Raw genomic sequence first — 23,150 nt, 5'->3', positions numbered from 1 at the left:
TACCAACATATGTAGGTTTTGCCAATATTTCCCACCCTAAATCGCGGCTAGATTTAAAATGGAATAAATTCACAAAAAAATGGGAAAAACTATTTAAGGACAGTGAGCACATGACAAGCGCAGACAAACAAACCACTTTTAACCCAATGGACTTTTCCCCCAAAAGAATCAACATTCAGGCTGTGAGCTGCACGCCTATGTAAAGTAATGAGGCCATCTCTAAACGGGACGCTCTGATTGGACGACACACAAAGCCAAGCACTCTGCATGTTTTTGAAGAAAAGGGGGGACAAAACAGGGACAGACGGGCTGAAGGCATCTCTCTCCTGTCCCAAACCAACGCCAAGGAATCTACATTGGCTTTTTTGAAAGGTAAGTGCGATTATTATTACGTTTGTTTAACTTGATGGAACAATGTACTGAATTATGAAATGAGTGAAGATTGGTATTTTAGTTCAAGTGCTTGTATGTTATAAAGATAAGACATAACGTGAAAGGGAAAGGGCTGAATGATTTGGGGGGAAAAATTCTAATTCTGTTGTTCTAATTTTTCCCACTTTTGCGATTCGTTTTGCGATTTTTGTTTCAATGATAGGATTCTGTTCAAAGTTCACATTTTAAACCAGGAGAATTGACACAAAGACTGAAATATGAACTGACAAATCACAAGTTTAGCAGTTTTTATGCAGAATGAGATGGTTTTTTTTTTTATATATATATTTGTGGTACCTCAAAAACTTAAGACTCAAGCTGCAATTTTCTGACTCGTGTTCTTGTTCTTTCAACCAGGCGTGGGACGATAAGATTATCATGGCTAAAATAACAGCGATTAACGATTATATCACGATGATTATAGAAATAATTGTAGTGATTATAGTGATATTGATTTGCTCACAGTTTAAAAATGTTCTGGGTATGAATAATTAAAATTTTAACATCATGACTCGGTTAACTGTTATATTTAAGTGGAATCGGACAACAACTGTTCATTAACAACTTAAGCAACACAGGAAAAAATCACATTGTCCATGGCACTATAGCCTGCAGTTTCTTACTACTACACTATGCTGTATACAGTAGATATCGTGATACTGTAACTCTAATTAAGGGGGATTGTTGTGCATTACCCATGGGGAAGAGGGGGAAGACCCAAGACATGCTGGAGCGACTATGTCTTTTGGATGGCCTAGGAATGCCTTGGGGTCCCACCGGAGGAGCTGCAGGACATGTCTGGGGTGAGGGACATCTGGGAGTCCCTGCTTAGACTGCTGCCCCCGCGACCCGGCCCCAGCTAAGCAGAAAAGAATAGATGTTCTGCATTGTACCTAAATACACATCTGTTTACACTGGCATGTGAAATATAGTCATAGGTGCTTCAGTATAATTTAAACAGCTAATTATAAATTCATCTGTGCAACCCATTTTTTGGCCTTTTAAGAATAGTCTCCCTCTGTAAACATGTGTTGAGCTGGTTCTTGGACTTCTTTTTAGTACACCTGACCTCTGTTTGGTGGGAGAACACTTAACCCACTGCAGCACTATAACCAGCCGTAGAACATAATAAAAAAAAGTAGTAAAGTACTGTAAGTAAAAAATAAGTATCAATACTTTACTTTACTAAGTAAAATTTATAGTAGGTACTTTTTCCTTTTACTTCACTACATTTGAGAGCAGGTATCTCTACTTTATACTCCATTTTTGAAATGAATTGAAAAGTAAAAGTATTTTTATTGCTGAAAAGGGTTTATTATTATTAGTAGTAGTAGTATTTTTTTGTTCATAGTTTGAGCAAACAAATATATACAAATAAAAACAGCTAAAAAAAACCCCACGGACTCAGTTGTTTCTGTTGAAAAAAATTCAGCATAAATCTTCATCAAAATCACTACATTTGAAGCTTTATTAGACCTCAAAATCTGCACAAAACACTTTTACTTTTTACTCTTACACACTCTTAGTACATTTTTAAACAAGTACTTAATTATTTTACTTAAGTAGATTTTTTCATGTGATACTTTTACTTCAGTACTTTTTTGCTGTGGTATCTGTACTTTTACTAAAGTAACAGAATTGAGTACTTATTCCACCATTGACTATAATCACACATACTTATTCCATTATTGTGTGTTCTTCTAACTAGGGCTACACAAGTAATTGTAATCAAATCAAAATCACAATTTGAGTTTGTGCAATTATAAAATTATAATTGCTGCATTTTTTTTATCCATCCATCCATTTTCTTCTGCTTATCCGGGGCCGGGTCGTGGGGGCAGAAGTCTAAGCAGGGACTCCCAGACATCCCTCACCCCAGACACATACTCCAGCTCATCTGGTGAGACCCCAAGGCGTTCCCAGGCCAGCTGAGAGACATAGTCCCTCCAGTATGTCCTGGGTCTGCCCCGGGGCCTCCTCCTGGTGGGACATGCCCAGAACTAATTTTTTTTTTTTTTACATAAATGAAATATGACGCTGCCCTATTTTTATAAACCAGAAGAATCTTGTTGTGCCTGTCATTTAGACCTCTGCAAACATGTTCTGAAATTCATAAGATTCTTGTATTAGTTTAACATTTGAGAGAAGACTGAAATATGAATTGATAATCTTCTGGAGTTGTTCACAATGTGCAGTCTGAACAGAATCCTACTATTTAAATATATATTGCAAGAGTAATGGCAATCGCAATACTTTCAATTTTTCCCCAAAAGCATGCAGCATCCCTATTTCTAACCAGTGGTGGAAGGTATCAAAGTAAAAGTAGTAAAGTACTGTACTTATGTAGAATTTTTAGGTATCTGTACTTTACTTAACTAGATTTTACAGTGGACACTTTTTACTTTTACTTCACTACAGGTATCTATACTCTCTACTCTACTACATTTTTGAACTGGACTGAAAAGTAAAAAGTACTTTTCATTTTAACTGTTATTTTTACCATGTTTGTGGAAACATCCTGACTAAAGTTTTCAAGGTCAAGCTTTGGCTTTGAGCAAACAAAAATAAATACACAAAATTCATAAGAAAAATTTAAAAAAAATTATTTGGATTGCTCCTGTTGACCAAAATATGTATTATTTTTTAATTTCATTACTTTAATACTTTCACTTCAGATCAATTTTCCATGTGTAACTTTTTGCCTATGTATCTGTATTTTTACTTTAGTAACAGATGAGTACTTCATCCATCACAGCTTCTAATAAAGTCTCTTAACCTAAATAAGAGCTGTATTTTCTTATTGCAGGTTTTTTAACAGCAAAGATGGCGTCCAAACTTAAATGGCTCATTTTTGTCCATCTGTTATTAATTGACCAGGCTGTGACTCGAGCCGCACCTCCTCAGCCGCTTGCAAACAAGCGACAAAATCCCAAAAATCACATTGAGGAAGAAGTGAGCATCAACCACCAGCTAAACCATCTTATTTTGGGACCACAACTACCATTCCAATCTGCAAACAACCGAAAACAGGATAGAAGTCAGTCTGCCCTTCGTCTGATAGCACAACTCAAGGCAAAACTCCAAGAACAAACTCAATACCTCAACATTCAAGGCAAAGTTACCTGCGAGGAGCTAGTAGAGGCTAGCACTGTGGACGATTCACTTTCCTATGAGTTACCACAAGAGCTGCTAGGGTTAAGTCTGGTGCCAGTTTTGGTGGTGGCAAACTGTCAAAAAGATGCACAGATTTTGGTGGAGAAGTTATACAACCTGCTTGGTATGTCCGATACAGATCAGTTACTCCTTGACCTTGAACGCTTGATGGAAAGAAAGATATCCAAGATGGTGGCTTCCCCTGCGAAGAGAAACAAAATTGAACAAAACATAGACGTTGTCATGTTTAATATTAAGCAACTAGCACAAGACGAGGATACTGGGGAGAGATGTGAAGACTGGGCAAAGTTGAACGGCACTATGTTGATCGGGTCAACCGTAGAAGGCCCCAACAGCAGTCTGGAAGAGGCAGTGCAACAATGCGAACACATGGGGGTGCTGTGTGCGGGGGTAGCACACAGTAAGAACCAACCTGGCAGTTATCAAGCTGTACTGAAAAAAGGTAGCCGAATTTTACCATCTGATTCCGAATCGTGGATACTTCAATGTCGGGATTTGGGAAGTCGGGTGAAACGAAGTCCTCGGAAAACCTGCGTCAATAGAAGTGAACAGCGAGTTTATAAAGTAATGGAATGGATCCCCGCTGTTAGCACTTTGTATAATTTGGGCACGGCTGTGTACTATGCTTCAGTCAATTGCTCGGAAACTGCGAAAGAGAGAGCGATTTTGTCAGCTGTAGATTTGGGTACGGATGCGTTGATGGTGGTCACGGGGGGTACGGCTGGGGTAGCGGGGTATGCGCTCGGGGCAGGGGTGAAAACGGGAGTCAAAGCAGGGGTAAGGTACATGATGAATATGAAAGAGGAGGATGATGTTTTGGTAAATCAGTTCAGCTGGGAGGATGATTCTGTGGTGTTTCAGCCGTAATGTCAATACAAATTGACAGGCCTGTCACGATATATCGAAAATACAGATGATAATATTGAAACTAGTTTATGCTACTGACGCAATAACCCCAAAAACTACCCTAAATAAAGAATGTGGCAAAAAAAAAAATAAAAATAAAAATCCCCCCCAAAAAACAAAAAACACAAATTGAAATAAATACATAAATAAATAGCAGAATGCGACACTTAAGTAGTTAGTTTATATTTATAATAAGTCAATAGTAATAATAGTAGTTATTTATTCAACCCTGTACAACTCATATCTTATCGTAGTACAAAAGAAAATAACAAAAAGACCCCCACTAGTACACAGAAAAGTATCGAACCTCAAAAATGATAATTCCATCTAACACATAAATAACATACATAAAACAAAGCAATGAAGAATAGATGGGGTTTTAATAATATTGTGAAATTTTATCCACACATAATTTTAGTTATAACACTTTTCATTCCTCTGCATCTTTCAATGCTACAGTCTACCAACAATAAAATAGCTGAAAGCATATGACAAATTACAAAAACTCAGGAAAATGAAAATTTGTGGAGTATCTCTTTGGCCTGTCTGTCATAATGTCTAACTCTTTAGTCCTCCTTTACACTCTATTTTAATTGAGATTTTAACTAAGATTTAAACACGTGTGACATACCCTCTTCAGTGGATTTTAGCAGACAGGTCATATTTCTCTGTGTGCATGATTGACAACAACTACATTCCTCTCTCTGGCTCCCCGCTTCTTATCCTTTCCCAAATTTTTGTCACTCTGAAAATGTACAGGCTAAACTGTTATGTCTAGAGGCTAGAACTATTTTTAAAAATGAAAAACCATAGCATTGATGATTCTTACTCTTGTTATGAAACTGTATATTTTGTTTTTTATACTGTAAGCCTATGGTATTTCTCAGTAAAAATCTAATATTAACCTCACAAACTTGTACTTGTCGTTAATGTTTCCTTTGCCTACAGACATGCACCATTTTCCACACCTAAACATATGTGGTTTTTGGTCAGCCTTTCCGTGTTAGTCATTAGTTTGCTTTAGGCCATGCTCTGTATAATATTCCACCTTCAATAACTAATGGTGGTTTTCAGATTCTAGCATGTGATGATATCTTACTCTCACATGGGGGGCACGAGGCCATTTTTCCTATTGGTTATATTGTACTTTCCTATGAAATATTCAAAAGATAAAAATGTTGAGCCTGATCACGGCTATTATTGACTAGACCCAATAATTCAATATATTACAACAAAACTATATATTTCAATAAATTATTCAACAACATTAATCTTTTCTACCCCCCATTTATATTAAATATTATAGGCCTATATAATGTTGTGATGCATCTGAAACTGCAGGGTAGACACGCCATCTAGCGACTAATATCTGTATTGCACAAAAATGGCTAAATATAAATATACTGTATAAAAACACCGTTTGTATAGCATTCTTATTGACTCTGGCTTGTTTGGCAGCGTTTTAAAGTAGAAATCCAGCAAATATGCAACCAAAACTAATTATTTACCAAAATTACTAAATGGAAATTGTATTTGGTTTATGCATTTGCCAGAAACAGCAAACCGCAGGTCCTTATAATACAATTTTATAAAATATGAAGGAATTGACTTCAGTTTGGTCCATATTAAATGAGTGTACATAAGTTAGTTTCCATCTCTTCCAAATAAATTAATACACGAGTATAGAACAATATGAAAATCCCCATTCACACACTGTTATTACGGTGTTTTTTAATGTTGTCCATACGTCACCAAATCCCATGTGGTTTGTAAGTTTCACAACGTCATTTCTTGGAAGCGTTAAAGCGCTGTTAAGTTCTGTTTTCGCGTAACCCCGCCCTTCAAAAAAGATTGACATGAGAACAAACAAATAAGATCAGAGAAAGGCACTGCACTTGGCCAATCAGCGATGTTAATTTCCGTTGGCAAGAAACTATCTCCCCAGTAGCGGACATTCTGGTTCCGAAGATTCAATCAAATTCCGTTTATTAGATCCAAAATGGCGCCGTGTGTTCGCAAACTTATTTCTCCAAGGATGGTCAAATGACCAGCCAATGAAATCGAGCTAAGTGTAAAAGGAAACAACACTCACACGCCTGCGAAATGCAGTTGCAGTCGACATTTATCAGGAGAAGTATTAACTTTCCATTTTAGTAAGATTTCACGGGAAACACGCGACTTTCTTGCTGGTGCTTTCTACATTGCTAATATTTAGTGGTATACAGTCTTTGGTAGCGAGTGACATCTTGTGCAGTCAGGTATGCTAGCTGCATTTACATTTATTTATTACCTGATTGCTAACCACAACTGTGCAAGCCTATTGTTATGTATTAAAAAGTAACATTACTATAAATATTGATATTTCTTGTTTATTTCAGCTATGCTTAGGTCAAAGTGAGCTAGCTAGACTTTATACTCTTCCTTGTTATGACAGTTCTTTTTAGAACATTGATTTGTGCAGCTGAAACCTTCCACACCCAGTTCTGTTTGTCTTACTTTTATATTTTACTTAATTAGTATGACTCAATGGGAGAACCTCATGGCTCCGGTTTACTCGCTGCAATTGCATGAACTTTATGACAGAGATGATTTGCCTATGGACGTGCGGCATTACTTATCTGTTTGGATAGAGAAGCAAGATTGGTGAGTCACCACCTCCCTGTTTTTATTTTTATCTATACATACAATAAAATTACGAATTCTTAACAAATGTTTGTCCTTTCCTCCTTAGGCAAAGAGCTGCTGGAGACTATGGGTTGGCCATTTTGCTATTCCAACAACTTTTGGAAAATATTGATATCCAACACAGCCGTTTTGGTCTGCAAGAGGAATTCTTTCTCATGCAACATAATTTTAGACGATATAAGAACAACTTTCAGGTCAGTACGGATAAACTTTGCTCTCTTCAAAATTAGGAAATGTAATGTAAAGTTGATCTCATGTACTATATCTATTTCTTGCAGAAGTATCAAGAAGAACCATGCATACTGGCCAGAAAGATATCGTGGTTTTTGGAAAAAGAAAAGGAGATATTGCTCAGTGCTGAGTTGAATGAAAAGGTTGGAAAAACATCTTAACAACTGTATAATAACTTAGAATCACCTCTGGTGACTGTTTTTTTTATTTGTTTTTTGTTTTTTCTTTTTTTTAACAAGTGAATGTTTTTTAATAAATATTTTGTTCACAAGAGTTTGTCAAGATTGATGATGAAAAAGTACCCAACTAATATTTTTCTATTTAAAATTTCAAACATACAGATTTGAATAACAATTTTAAAACTCACATAGTTTTCTAAATGATTTCAGCATCATCCCAAATCCTTCCCTTAAAATAATTTAGTCATTTCTGATTTCTACCTTTCTCTCGACACTGTTCAGTACTTTTTCCTGTATAAAGTTGTGTAATGATGGCTGCAAAAAGTAACTTGATTGAATCCAGTGGCTATTTTTTTTTTCTAGAAATGTAATAGTTTTTACACTACTTATGAATGAGCTAATCACAAATCTCTACTAATAAATTGTAATAATTGTAATAGGTGTCCCTTATAGTTTTTGACTATTATAAATTTTGCATGTTCAAACCGTAAATTCAGTGTAAAACAGCCACAATTCTTTTTGCTGTTGAATTCACATTGACTTTAACAACTTATTTTTGCTAAGAACGTCTGTTTAACCTGCTTGAATTTCTCCCCTCTCTGAAAGATTCATAGCTCAGTTTTATTACACTCTCAAGGCCTCTAGTCTGACTCCTACTCCTCTTCTTCTCATTAGGTCCAGCAGTTATGTGTAGAGCAACAGACAATGGAGACGGACAGTCAACAGGAACTTGAACGTAGGATGGCCGGATTCAAGAATGAAGTGCAGGTGGAGTTTATCACTGCGGGGTTTTGTATTCTGTCCAAATCTTGCTGAACAAATGCATTATTATGTAGACATGTGTGGTTTAGGGTTGTCAAAAGTATCCGATACCAAAAATCTGAATTGATACTAAAAGTAGTATCGAAATTAGATACTCATTTCGATACTAAAAAGTCACATTTACAGGATTAACCTTTCCTGAATAGCTTTAGAATGAGCTTGAGCTGTATCAGGACAAGTATACGACACATAAACTAGTATACACCCATGGACCACTATGGAACCTACCTGGACGACTGAGGGATTACACTGATATAACACCACATGAAAATATAAAAGAAAGTACTACCATTTAATGTTGAAAATTGTCTACATTTTTATTTTTATTGTCATGGTATCGGAATTGGTATTGAATCTATTCATTAGGGTCGCAATCGAGTTTGTCGGTTTAGTACTGGTTTGAGGCAGTGCTGAATGAGTAATAGTCACACTTTCTCTTGGTTTTGACATAGACCTAGTTTAGAATAATTTACTCTTGACATGCACCTGATTATTGTTATTATTACTAGTTTAGTCTTTTCATTAAACTTATCAGTCATCATATCGGAGACAAGCAGTGACACCACCAGACCAAATTACAGGTCTGATCTGTGTAGAGGTGAGAACAGCACAGTCAGAATAGATGCTTTTTGGAGTATTTTTATCAATACAAATACATGGAATATTATAGACTGACTGTGGAACATTCAAGGCAAAACAGTAACATCTTAATGGTGACAAGCAGGTTGTTTACCCCAAACAGAAAAGTTATATAGTGCATGTGCATTCATTTCAGTAATATTATTTGGAAGTATTTTAATTTTGTATTCTTCTGACAGTGCATGGAGCATACTATTGTTTGTCTGGAAGAGCAGCAAGATGAGTTTGATTTTAAATATCAGACCCACCAAATGGAGGGTAAGACTACCACAGCACTTCTCGCATGACTAAAATATGACTCACATGTTTAGTCATCTTTCTTTTGTTTTTTATGGAAACCTTTCTGGAAATTTACACAGCGGTGAAAGACGAAAATGAAAAACGGAAACAATGGAATATCCTCCAGTCTCTTGTGAATCAGTTAAACAGTTGTAGAAAGGTAAGAATGTTATAACTTTTTCACAAACTAGCACGTTGGTAGGATGAAAAAGTTCCAAATTGAAGCGCTGGTTTTAGATGCGGTTTTCACTAAACCTCTATCATGATGATGGGCAATATATTGACTTGTCAAAGGTAATTTTTGAATTGTAGTTTTGAAGATATGCAAAATTAGAATATCAGTTAATTGTAACGTCGATAAAATAAAGAAGTTAAATGTCTCGGCCGGGATATGAAATGATATTTCTGCACTTTAAAGATTAAATTTTTTTTTAACATTGTCAGAATTACAAAGTTAAAGTGCATACAGAAATAAGCACAGAATGTGAGAGGCACAGAGCACACGAGATTACATATGAGCCATAAAACACAAGGCATATTATATTTTAAAGGTTAATTTCACAGTCCATACATTTTTGCGTCATACTTGAATTTATTTGTAATCTTGACATCCCTATTTCACTGTATATTTGCTCAGAGGACGCTGGTCGATTTACTGAAGATCCTGGACAAAGCTGAAGACTTGATCGAGACTCTGGTGAAGAAGGAGCTGGTGGACTGGCAGCGCAGGCAGCAGAAATCCTGCATCGGAGCTCCGGATAATGTCAGTCTGGACCTACTCGAGAAATGGTAAATGGATTTTTTTTATTGATACTTTACGGTGGCATCACATCGGGGGTGTTCTGCATGTATGTCTATGGCGGAATGTTCAGCAGTTAGCAAATTTATTTGTATAGCACAATTCGTACACAAAGTAATTCAAAGTGCTTTACAGAATAAGAAGGACATTATAATCACACAAATAAAAACATAAATAATCACAAATAATCATCATAACAGACAACAAATACAACATAGACATTACAAAAATACAATAAAAGCAGCTAAAAGTGCTCACAGACCTGGTTTTCCTTCAGCCACAGTTTAAGGTGCAGTTTGAATGTGGGCAGAGATGAACATTCTCTTATTGTCAGAGGAAGACTATTCCAAATATGAGTCCCTTTACCAGAGAGCACGGTTTGTCCAAATTTAGTGCGTCTGTGTGGTACATCACAGTCTCTTCGAGATGTGGCCCTGGTTCCCATAATTGTTGTTGTACAGTATGGCTTAAAGTGCATATGGTTAGAGTACTTTTTCCACTTAAACAGTTAACAGTTAATATCAGCAGCAGATATGACAAATGTAGTGGTATTTCCAGTTGTATGTTGCAACCATAATGTTAACACAGGCCAAAACTTGTGTAAATTTGCACAATAGCCGTGATTAGAGTAATAAAACTAGAGTACAACAGGACTCTCCTCTGCTTCCTGTATTTTTGTACTTTTATTCTCAATTTTTTTTCCATAAAGTGCCACTTAACTATGATAAATATTTACTATGGGCACTATACCACCAAACCAAACAAAAATTATAAAAACATGAAAACCTCATATGCACCTCATATGCTTGTTTTCATGGAAATGTTATTACTGTTTTTAGTTCCCTGTATTTTTGTACTTTTCTTCTAAATTATTATTTTTTCCATAAACTACCACTTAACTGATGTAAAACTATGATAAATATTTATCACGGGTACTATACTGCCAAACCAAGTACAAATTAGAAAAACATAAAAAATCATATGCACGTCACATGCTTGTTTCCATGGAAATGTTATTACGTTTTGCTCTCTAGGATGTTCCACAGTTTTGCATTTATTTCATTATAGGTGTTTTAATAGCTCAAAAAATACCTTGGTACAACATACTGTCATACTATGAGCTGGGTTGTCTCTTCATAGATATGAACATGGGCACCTGTTTGTTTCCAAGGAGATAAATCAATTTAATGCCATACTGTGACAATAACAAGCAGGTGGTGTTCAATCCATCAGAAAAGTTGAAAAGTATGAAACAGGATTCATTTTAAAATAGTATCTAATTTACCAAAACAATACAGATTTTTTTTTAAGGTAAAATCCTGTTCTTTCCTCTTGTTGTTTAGGTTCAGCTGTGTGGCGGCTTGTCTCTTTCAAGTGAGAGAGTTTCTGAGTAAACTGGACGAACTGTCGGGGAAAGTGTCTTATGAAAATGACCCGCTGAAGATGGATAAACCAAGAATACAGGAACGAGCCGACACACTGCTGAAAAATCTACTGCTCAGGTAAATAAATACTTTGGACTGTACAATCAGTAGAATTTGTTTTTTTCTGCCAGTGTAAATAAATCCACAAACTAGGAATTGGCTTTGGTAATTAATGATAACAAAATAAAAATAAAGTCATGCATTAAAATAGATTGTGAATTGTGATTACATTTATAGTTAACTATTACAATTACCCAAAATATATTATACAATTATTTTTTTTCATTCATGTTTGTAGTTCTTTTGTGGTGGAGACTCAGCCGTCAATGCCACAGGGGAAAGGCCCGCTGGTGCTTCGGACCAATGTGCAGTTCTCAGTCAAAGCCAGGTGAACAGTGATTATAGATAGTAAATATAAAAATATGTAAATAACTTTGTGAATAACTAAAATAAATCTTAACTTTCTTTTCAGGCTGCTTGTGAAGTTTTCTGAATTGAACCATCTGATGAAAGTGGATGTGTCCATGGACAGGTGCACTGATAATAGATTTACATCATGTCTTAAAATGTCCAATTCACAAGACAAAAAACATATAAGGATTTGACAAACATACTGTACGATTATGTTTGGAAGATTTATTTCTTTTTGTTGCAAAAGAATAACAATTTTTTTTTTCAGTTTTAGTTCTTAGTGAAAACTACAAGTTTAAACAACACCACTAATTATTTAACACCTTAAAAAAACAAAACAAAAGTGACATTTTATTTTTTTTAAATCTGAAAAGTCTAATGTCAATTTATGTTTAAATGTTTGTAAACATCAAATATCCATATCTTTTAGTTATACTATAATAACACAATTTTGCCCACAATCAAAAAATACAATCCAATTTTGAAGCATTATTAAAAAAGGTATGACATTTTGCAGTGACTCAGAACATGTGCTATTTGACTTATATCATCTGATGTTTTTGTACCATATGGTTGACTTTCTGTTTTTGTTCCTTTCTAAACTCAGCGAGGCTCCTCAAATCAAAGGGTGAGTTTCCTCTTTCACATCGCTTGTTTTTTCTTCTAAACGCCCTTTCCTTTTGTGGTTTATTTTCATGTGTTTGTGTTTTTAGATACCGACGTTTTAATGTTTTAGGGACCAAAAGTAAAGCTCTGAACATGACTGAGAGCCAGAATGGAGGCATGGTGGCAGACTTCAGACACCTGGTTAGTGAATATGGGAATGCATAACAAATAACACACCTTAATCTGAAATATAGTAATTTAAGAAGACCTGTTTTGCAAAATTTACTTTTTAGAACTTTTAACCATGTTATAATTGTTTTTCCTTTGCATACTCAAGGTTGTATTTAGAGTGATTCTTGCATGTTTGAGTAATCCTTATTCTCCTGGAACCCCCTTTCCAAACCACCAGTCCTCACTCACTGCTCTATACTTACTTTGTTTCCAATTTAGTTTTCTTAATCAGTGATACATGTAGGATTCAGCAGAATACAAATGAAAAAAGAAATCTACAGCTACCCATAGGAGGGGCCCGCAGTATGCAGCACTTTGTTGTTGACGTTTATGGTCGTGTAGTGTAAGGAGGCAGGCGGGAATCCGCTCCACAATGTTCCAACCCGGAAGTCAGCGGTCTTTTCATTAACTTGTTTTAGATCAGTATTGTGGTTTAAAATAACCAAAATACAACATAATGATCCATATGTGTCATAGATTATACCTATATAGCAGACAAAAATATGTCTTCTTAAAATTAGGAATGTGTAAGAAATGTTTGTCTCATGAGACTAAAACAGATTTAGAAATTGCTTATGTTTGGTTAATAACACAATGAACGCAATTAACCTTGTGCATCCATTTATATATTACTTTATAAGACTTATACTACTTTGTGAAAATAACAAGATTTGAATATTTGATATGAAAGTATTTGTGATGGTTGGCTCAAGACTCGCTCACAGTTCAGAAAATAACCTGCAGTGTGGCTTTAATTTTGCATTTTGGTTGTAGACTCTGAAGGAGCAGAAATGTGGAGGTGGGGGAAAAGGAGCCAGTGAAGTGAGTACAAATGCATGCTTTTGAATTAATACAGAAATACATGTATTTGATGAATGCCTTTGTTTTTGTTCATTTTTGTTCATCTTTAGATCTCTCTGAGCGTCACAGAAGAACTGCACATTATCAACTTTGACACAGCGTTTGATTTTAAAGGGATGTCACTGAAACTGCAGGTAAAGTTTTACGCAGAAATAAACTGTTTACATATTGGTTATTCCTTTGGGAAATCATTAGGAAAGAATCATAGACTGTATATATAAATGGACATAGCTAATCTGCTAGCCTCAATGTTCCAGATAGGTAGTGAGCATGGGCGCACTTCCGGCTCCATTGACTCTGACTCTGTAATTGCTGCAGTGAGTCTTGTCATTTTGGCCTTAAAATGTTCATATTAACCCGCTCTGTATGATTCTGGTGTTTTATTTTGCTATTGTGTCTGTAAATCAAGATATGAACATTAATAAGAGACAAATCAGGTGCCTTCTTTCCCCGAGGTCACTTCCACTAGCATTAGCAACAGGTTTGATTGACAGCGTTGCTAAGCGCCTGCTCGATTGAATCTTTGGTTGCTATGATACTTGCAGTCGGAATTCCTAATATACAACTTGGCTCCAAACTCACCCCTATAACTTCTAGCCTCAATGAGCTTCATGTGACTGGAGCTGAACGTGTCGCACCCCCTTAGTCCACTTCTCTATACCGTCTATGGAAAGAGGTGGAGGTAAACTGAGCAATGTCATTGACGCAAAGCAGGAGTAGCACATGTAATGCACATGCACAATGTTCAAACTAGAGTACCACATTCCTCCCTTCACTGTTTACTGTCATGTCTTTCCTTAAAGTAATTCTCGGAAATTTGTCAGAGCTGACTGACAAATCAGTCCCATCTTTTTCTAATTTGAAAATTGAGACCATTCACTCTGCCTTTTCATTCAATTGTGAGTCATCTTTTGTTGTGGTGCCTTTCAACACAGTTCATATCTTTTGGTAATGCTATAATAACATAATTTTGCCAACAATCAAAAAATACAGTGTAATGTTGATGATTGAGTAATTGACTTTAATAATCCTTGAAGCATTATAAAAAAGTTCTGAAATTCTGAAGTGACTCAGAACCTTTACCGTCTGAGTTGGAAATATGGTTCTTGTAATGTTTTTGTACCTTATGGTTAACTTTCTGTTTTTGTTCCTCAAACTCAGCGATGCACAGGTCCATTTGTATTTATCTTTTTCTTTTTTTTATCGATGGTTAAGGATTATTTGGTTATTAGGCAAACGTTTTTTGTAGAGCACAAGTCACACAAAGAGAGTTTTACAGAATAAGTAAAGTCTGAATAAGTAAAGCGTCATCCAGTTTTGGGACGTCCAACCACAGCCGCTAATTTGTATCGTGTGTCTCAAATGCAGAGGACATCATCTCTCAAAACTTTTGTGTTGGAGAGACAGGATACGGTTCCAGACCCACACGTTTTTATAAAGTAAAGTGTGTGGTTTTGGCTGGACAAGCACCAAGAAAGTCACATAAACATCACAATACTAACAAATCAATAAAAAATAAATATAATTATATCCTTTTCCATTTTGAGCCTAGATTTTAACATTATCATTTATACATATAGAACTAAGGAATGTTTTTGTTTTTTTTTTTATAATGTGTAGAATCCTTTTTAACATATCAATAATCAATACATTTGTTTATTTGCTTTGTTTTCTCTGCAGGCATCATCTCTCCCCATGGTGATCATCTCTAACTCCAGTCAGCAGCAGAGTGCTTGGGCCTCTGTTCTGTGGTTCAACATGCTCAGCCTCTACCCCAAAGTGAGTCCCGTCAATATTGCCATAGTTTTGGTCTGTTTTGGTCTTGCTCTAGTCCTAGTCCAATCCTGGTTTAGTTCCAGGCTTAGTTCTATTTATGAACTCACTTTGATTGTCATTTCAGCTGACAACAAAACAATTGCAGTTTTAAAAAGTACACATTTCAGAGTATATTTTTGATGGGCAGAGAAGGCATTTCACTTTTTAGTTTTTGTTTCATAAGGATAGGCCCGGTAATTATAGCAATATTAACCATAAACCAGGCTAAAACATCTGCATTTTTCCAGTTAACGGCGCATTCTACCACAGATTTCCTGCTTCGTTTCAGCTTAAATTTTAACTATATGATCTTAAAAGTTGTAATGTCTCGTGAACACAGCTTACATCATTCACTTTTTAAAAATTTTGTATATTTATTTTATTTTCACAGGACATCCGATTCTTCACTGCGCCCCCCTCGGCTCCGTGGCCCCAGTTTGCAGAGATGTTAAGTTGGCAGTTTCTCTCTGCAACTAAACTTGGACTGAACGAGGCGCAATTAGAAATGATCGCGTTTAGACTTTTTGGTAAATACTAAATTTCAATGTATTTTATAATTGCCAGAACATTTTAAAGGTGGACTGTGTAACATTTTGGTAAGGGGTCTGCCACTCGCTCATCTCCATAGAGATGTTATTGCTTGCCTGGATTTTTTTTCTGTATGGGATTTAACTTGTATATCTTACACTTAATCAATTGGGGCAACAGTTGGACAGTTGGTCGAGGTTTGTCCACTGATCTGATGGTTGGAGGTTTGAATCCCACTCTTGACATAAACTTCATTGGTTGAGCGGTCAGTTCCACTAATGACCCACAGGTTAGCAGAGCGACTGCCATGGTGTCCTTGGGCAAGACACTCAACTTCACCCTCAGTGTCTGTGTACACTGGTGTATGAATGTGTGTGTGAATGAGTGAGTGGTTCCTTGGTTCCGCTATATAAAAATGTGACTATGTGACCAATTATAGGTAACTTGGTCTGGTTGTGGCATTTGCTTGTCTCCATGGAGATATATATGTTTAATGCCATACTGCGAAGCATTCTAGACACCTTTAATGGAATGTTTTTAATGATCGATTTGATTTCAGGAAAGCAACAAAGCTATAACGACTTGACAGTGTCTTGGGCGAAATTTAGCAAGGTAAATTAAATTAGCAGTTTTCAATGTTGTATTTTGTACTGATCCATTTTATTTATGACTAATATATTTTTCTTTGTGACAGGAAAATACCCCTTTTACATTCTGGGTGTGGTTTGATGGCATTTTGATGATGGTGAAACAGTATCTGGTAGAGCTGTGGAGAGATGGGTAAGTGGACTAAACACATGGATGTTTGATTGGTATTCTGCACAGTGTTTTGTTTATATTCCCTTCCCTCTTTCTTTCAGTCTGATCATGGGCTTTGTAACTAAAGCAAAAGAGAAATCACTTTTGAAGAAAAAACAGAGAGGGACTTTTTTACTTCGCTTCAGTGAAAGTGTGATCGGAGGAATCACATTCTCCTGGGTGGAAACCACTCTCACTGGTAAGAATACTCAATCAGAAATAGGAATAAATTGGGACTAAATCTGGAACTAAACATTAAAGACCAGGACTAAAACAGGACTAGAACAGGACTACATGGGGCTCAAGCCAAGACCAAAATAAATGTGAATGTACTCTTAAACACAAATATTAAATTATAAGAGTGTACTGGGCATGTGCCACTATCAGCTTCTTGCCATGAGCTTCTGGGTTTGAGTCCCAGCCAAAAAACTTGATATCTTCTTCAGCCTGACTATGATGAAATGCTCTGTTTGTATACTGGCTGTTTAGTTGCATCATAAATAAAACTCCAGACTTCTCCTATGCAGTTTTAAAGTCCATAAACCATTACTGGATTGTGCAGTCAAATCATGTTAACAACAAACAAATGGCTCTGTTAACATAGCACTCAACAGGGTAAGGGCATCGTTTGTTTACTTAATAAATAAATGTTAATTTCCATTGCTAACATCAGTGGGAGCTCCAGCGCCTAAATGCCTCATTGGAAACTAGGTGAAGTTTAAGAAGTACATTTTGCAAAAGCAGGCATTGTTTTAAGTTAGAAGTTGTGAAATACTTATCCCAATAGAAAATTAAAGGCACAAGAATACATGTGTTGTTTAAAGTATAGACATAAGTGTTCTATGTTTTAGCATTGACTGGTGTTCTTCATTAACTCCTTTTAACTAGGTGAGCCTGAGATTAAGACAGTTCGACCTTTCACCAAAAACGACCTGGAGCAGATTCCTTTTCATGAAATCATCAGAAACTTCCAGCTGATGGAGACGGACAACGTGCCGGAAAACCCTCTGCTCTACCTGTATCCGAACACACCCAAAGACGAGGCGTTTGGGAAGTACTACAGCGACAAGTCCGGAGGTGAGAGGACATATGTAGATTAACAAGAGATTAACTGTGTTAATATGCTAATTGTAAAGTGAATGATGTTTTAGTCGATCAACTTGCATATTAGTTAATTGTTAATTTGTTGGATCTTGAATTTATATTAACCACAGCAGAAAGGAGAAGGCATGGGGTGAATTTTTAGACTGACTTGTGAGTTTTATGTAAAATGGAGATCCCATTTACATTTTAATAGTTTTGTTCATCTATATCAGACAAATGTAGGTAAGTATATATTTCAATGTTACTTCTGCCTTCAGCTGAAGTGTCTCGTGACAGCTGGGGTGATGTGTTTTATCTGTTCCTTCCACTGGGTGAAGAGAGCCATAGAAAAAAACAACAAAAAAAAAACATTCTAGCAATAATCATGCTTCTGCCAGACAAGTCACTTCACTACACACACAAAATAACAAACTCATTTATTTATGTCTTTGTTTAAACAGTAGTGGTATAGTCAGCCCAATAAACCTGACAGCTGATAAAACAACATCACATAAAACAGTGTCTGTTACTGTTTAAAGGTCCTATATTACACAAAACTGACTCTTGTGAGCTTTAAGCCATGTTGTAATGTTGTTATTTCCTCAAAGACATATAGATTTAGTTGTATTTTGTTTCATTCACACGTTTGAATAATCCTTTATTATTAGTCTGTCAGCATCTCCAAAGCTCAAAATGCTGTGTTCCACCTTGTGATGTCATGAAGCTGTAGTTTTCAGGTTAACAGCTAACTTTTACCTTTAATTCAGTAGAGATTGACAATTCCAGGGGTTGAAATCAAACAAATGATGCTACTGAAGGTGTATGGAGCTTAAAAACACAGTGGAGCACTTCCTGTATTACCACATGACATCTCAAGGTGGAACTAAGTGTTTTCTGTTTGAGAGAAGAACTCAGCCTAAATATACAGGACAAACAAAACACAATTCCAGGTATATTTGTGATGAGGAAACAGCATTATAACAAAGATCAGAAAATAGGGTAATATGAGCCCTTAATTAATACATTAATACTTTTCTTTGTCTTTCAGAAAACAGCCCCTACATCAAGTACATCAAAACCAAGCTCATGTTTGTCACGACTGAGTAAGTTACTGTTGTTTTGTTCTTTAGCTCTCAGTGCAAAATATTACAACATTAACGCCATTAAATAAATATTCTATGGATAAAGTTTCAGCAGCAACATCACAACATTTAATCCAAAGCAAACACATAAATTATATGAAGTTGATGTGATGAGTATATAGGGCGTATGGGGTTTACAGTGTTGTGGTGCTGTCTGTCACATAGGAACTCTCTGGAGGCTCAGTCTTCCTCTGCAGTGACTCAGGGCCCAGAGCTGCAGCCAATCAGTGCTCTGTGCGGAGTCGGTGAGTTATAGCTCCCCCTGCTGACGAAATATATGACAAAATGAATACTCCTATGCTTTCAGTCTCTTTTGCAATAGCAGTGGGAACAAGCCATTAAAGATTCTGCATAAAAGTTCAATTTGTACATAATTTTCTAGAGTTGTCCATAAATGCATGCACAAGAGAATACAGTTAAAGTTTCAAATGAAAGATAGCACTTTATAATGACTACACTTCAATTAGCTTTAATAAAATAATTATGTAATTCATAATGAACAGATCGTTTCTTAAGAATGATTCAGGCTTAGTAACTACTAAACCTAACACCCTTAAACCTAACCTCTTAAATGAGCAGTTATTAAGCCTGAAGGAAGCCTGAAGAAATACATTACTTTATTAGCCTAGTGAGCACCGTTCTCCTATTTTCTTTTGCCCAATAGAAACATGTACAAAGTCTGCTTTTATGTGCACTTCCAATTTACATTTCATTTTCTCATACTGGTCTGTAAAGGTGTATGGTGGTAACTGGTAGGGATGCACAGATCCAATACTGGTTTCAGATACCGGCGCCATTACCCATAAAGTCTCATAATTGAACTTTTATTTATACAAAATTGTTCTGTAGTTATTTGAGGTATAAATAATGGCTACATAACGCATTTGAATCAGTTTGTCTTATGTTTGTTTAAGAAATAAATGCTCTTTTCAGTCTCTGCACTGGTATCGTTTGGTATCAGGTATCAGCAGATAGTACCCATAGTATCAGCTATACTATCAGAATTGGTATTGGACTGATGCATCCCTAGTAACTAGTAAAGGTCGTGGTGGCAATAATATTCATGGATGGTGAGCTTAACTAACACCTCACTTGCAGCTGATTTTGTTGATTCTGAATAAGAAGTCTTTATGTAGTTATTACTTTACCATATACAGTGATGTGCAATCAGTTGTTCAGTTGTAGTATAAATTGTTAGAGAAGTTATTGCCAGATAAACCTTCCCTGCAAAGTTTTGGTAAGCCAGGAAAATGCCTGATCAAAAGTGCTGGAAAATCAGTTCTGTCTTGTTGTTCACACACAGACCTGTTCTGGCAAACTGCTGGGTAAAGCTGCATGTGTGAATGGGGTCATGTTTATGAGTGTCTTTTTCAGGCAAATGATTCACTGGGGGGAAAAAAATCAAATGCTTTTAGATAAATTTATTGCTAATTATGGTAGAACTGATTAGATTGTAAATAAATGAATTTCTTAAAATAATCAACATAAAATAATTACTGATAAAAAAGCCATAAAGGTGCACTGTGTTTTTTGGTGGAAGGTCTGCCACATGGCTATCTCCTTATCTTAAGTGATCGCTTTACCTGGAATGTTGCACAATATAGCATTACACTTATGCATCAAGTGTTTTTATTACTCAAAAATGGCTTAAAAACCACAAATTCTTATTGTGAGCAAGGATGCCTCTCCAAAGATCCCTGTAACCTTCTTGTCTCCATGGAAACTAGTTCAATACCATACTGTGTAGCATTCTAGGCAAAGCAATAATGACATGTCCATTATGGAAAAGTTACATAGTGCACCTTTAATTGCAATTCCCATTTTCTGTGTACATTATTTCCATACTAACTTTTCACTTCTTTATAATCACTTTGCCTATATATGCCTGATATGTTCTTAACACTATAATAAACATACTTTTTAAATTACCCCCAGAACAAAGCACTATTGAAACCGGGGACCTCACTCTGGAGGCGTTCTTGGCCGACCCTCTACTGTCACCCCCTGGTGGTTCGAACAATGCAGAGGACTTCATGATTTCTTCGTACGACCCTAACCTCTTGAACTGTGACCTGGTCTCATCTGAATTGAACCTTCCGGACCTCCACACTCTCCCCACTCAGTTCTGTGGCATTTTCCAATCATTTTAAAGAAGTATTAAGGGTTTTTGGGGGATTTGGGGAGTATTAAGCTATAACCTGTGTAGATCATTATTTTTGTCATCGTAAAGGCTCATTTATGCTCAATTTTTGTACATAAACAGATGCATGCATTCCAAGTGTAGTCACTGCATTTATGCATTCAGCTGATTCTAATGTAAAATATGTATTCTGTTAAATAATCACCAGAGGGAGCACAAAATCAGTTTGAGAATTGATTGGGGGGGGGGGGGGGGGTGAAAACTGAATTTTTTTCTCAAATTCAGGACAACCTTGCCTGAGGTATCCACAATGATATCTCTGTATTTTTTTTTTATAGATACTGAAGTTATTAGTTAGTAGTTATCATTATTACTGAAGTAATAATGAGGCAACACTATTATAAGGTGGTTAAAAGTTCACAAACTTCCACTTTACATAATATAACCCCTTGAAATTCAAACTTTTTTTTCTGCTATTAACTAGGATAGTGATGTTAACTGAAAGTTGGTTAAAGCAGCAGTTTGAAAGGTGGCAGCTGTAGTATAACCCTCTTTAAACATGCTCTGAAATCTATGGAATTCTTGTAATTCATTCTCACTCAAATGTTTTAAAATGTGAATTGTAAACTGAATCACTTTCAAAAATCATGTTAATTATCTTTAAAAAAAAATATTTTCCACAAAAATCTAAATTGCCATACTCTTGAATTTCACTTTTTAAGACAATTAATACTTCATATGCTCTTATGACTCTTATTTTGTTGGAAACTACAATCACTTTAGTGTTATTATTGCCCTATGTAGTGTTGTAGTGTGTAGTGCTGCTGTCCCTGTGTGAAAAAATAGTTTACTTTGTTATTTTCTTTGTAGATTGTGCTTTTACTTGTAAAATAATTTAGATGGTCTTTATATAGGGTATGTCTTGCCCTCTTTTAAGAAAATATTATTTGTATTGGTGATAGAGCTGGACTCATAATTATGTTAAACAAGATTGCACTGATGAAACGAATGAAAAGGTTATGTGCTGGCCAGCTTAAATCTACTGCCTACGAATGATTATGTTCAAAATGTGTGAATAAACTTGCATTTTTACTGACATTCATTGTGTGCTATATAGGCCTTTGTCTATTAAAATAACAGGATATGCAGAACGAGGCTAAACCATAGACTGTATATTCCAAACCAGGGGTCACCAACCTTTTTTAACCTGAGAGCTACTTCATGGGCACTGAGTCATACGAAGGGCGACCAGTTTGATAAGCTCTTCTGAAATAACACATTTGCTCAGTTTTCCTTCAGTTGTACATTATTAATGATTAATGATAATCATCTATGTGAAGACACTGATCACGTTAATGATTTCTCACAATAATCATCAACAACGAGCGAGGACGGAAATATATCAATATTCAGCACTTTATTAAACTTAGTAATTGTTACATTTCCAGATGATCACTTACATCACTACATCTCATAGGAAAAGTGTCCCATTTTCACTATCTATTGAAAAACCTTTTTAACAAAACATAAATAATATATATGCACCTTGTTTCAAAATGATCAATTATGTAATGTTAAAGAAAAATCAACTTACATATTTTTAAATAAACCTCGGCTGCTTTGTGTGACTTTTTCACCGGTGTCGTGAAAAAAGACTTGCCCAAAGCTGCCTTTAGCTCAGGCGCGTGCCCGGAGTGCGCGTCCCCGTGGATAGTGCGCGTCCTCGTAGGTAGTGCGCGTCCCCGTGGGTAGTTAGCGTGGAGCTTTTGTGACACATGTTGAGCGTTTTCACACCTCCAAAAAAAGTGACATCAGAGTTAGAAAATGTTAGAAAATGTTGTGACTGTGTTTTACAACCCGTGAAAGGTTAACAGGAGACGAATAGCACACGCACAATTGTCCGCTGAGCGTTCAATTTAAAGTGAGTAACGTATATAGTGCGCTGCGGTTGCTATGGCACCGACG

At 36.0% G+C, this 23,150-nt stretch overlaps 2 protein-coding genes across 2 annotated transcripts; both read left to right on the top strand.

Moving 5' to 3' along the window:
- The first annotated feature begins 253 nt into the window (after positions 1-253).
- Positions 254-5,421, top strand: apof (apolipoprotein F). Its single transcript, XM_055221989.1, has 2 exons — positions 254-372; positions 3,239-5,421. Exon 2 carries the CDS (start codon positions 3,256-3,258, stop codon positions 4,471-4,473), a length of 1,218 nt encoding a protein of 405 aa, XP_055077964.1. The 5' UTR covers positions 254-372; positions 3,239-3,255; the 3' UTR covers positions 4,474-5,421.
- Positions 5,422-6,599: 1,178 nt separating this feature from the next.
- stat2 (signal transducer and activator of transcription 2) lies at positions 6,600-22,283 on the top strand. Its single transcript, XM_033966160.2, has 24 exons — positions 6,600-6,770; positions 7,030-7,155; positions 7,244-7,391; positions 7,476-7,571; positions 8,283-8,375; positions 9,248-9,326; positions 9,428-9,507; positions 9,985-10,136; positions 11,490-11,648; positions 11,869-11,958; positions 12,043-12,102; positions 12,589-12,609; positions 12,695-12,788; positions 13,593-13,640; positions 13,730-13,813; positions 15,360-15,458; positions 15,886-16,021; positions 16,582-16,634; positions 16,717-16,802; positions 16,883-17,019; positions 17,709-17,897; positions 18,952-19,006; positions 19,211-19,290; positions 20,981-22,283. Exons 2-24 carry the CDS (start codon positions 7,031-7,033, stop codon positions 21,193-21,195), a joined length of 2,379 nt encoding a protein of 792 aa, XP_033822051.1. The 5' UTR covers positions 6,600-6,770; position 7,030; the 3' UTR covers positions 21,196-22,283.
- The last annotated feature ends 867 nt before the right edge of the window (positions 22,284-23,150 follow it).

Source organism: Periophthalmus magnuspinnatus, chromosome 5, assembly GCF_009829125.3.
Source record: "Periophthalmus magnuspinnatus isolate fPerMag1 chromosome 5, fPerMag1.2.pri, whole genome shotgun sequence".
NCBI classification, from domain to species: Eukaryota; Metazoa; Chordata; class Actinopteri; order Gobiiformes; family Gobiidae; genus Periophthalmus; species Periophthalmus magnuspinnatus.
Note: the sequence above shows the minus strand (reverse complement) of the source record. Positions and strands in the feature narration are given on the sequence as shown.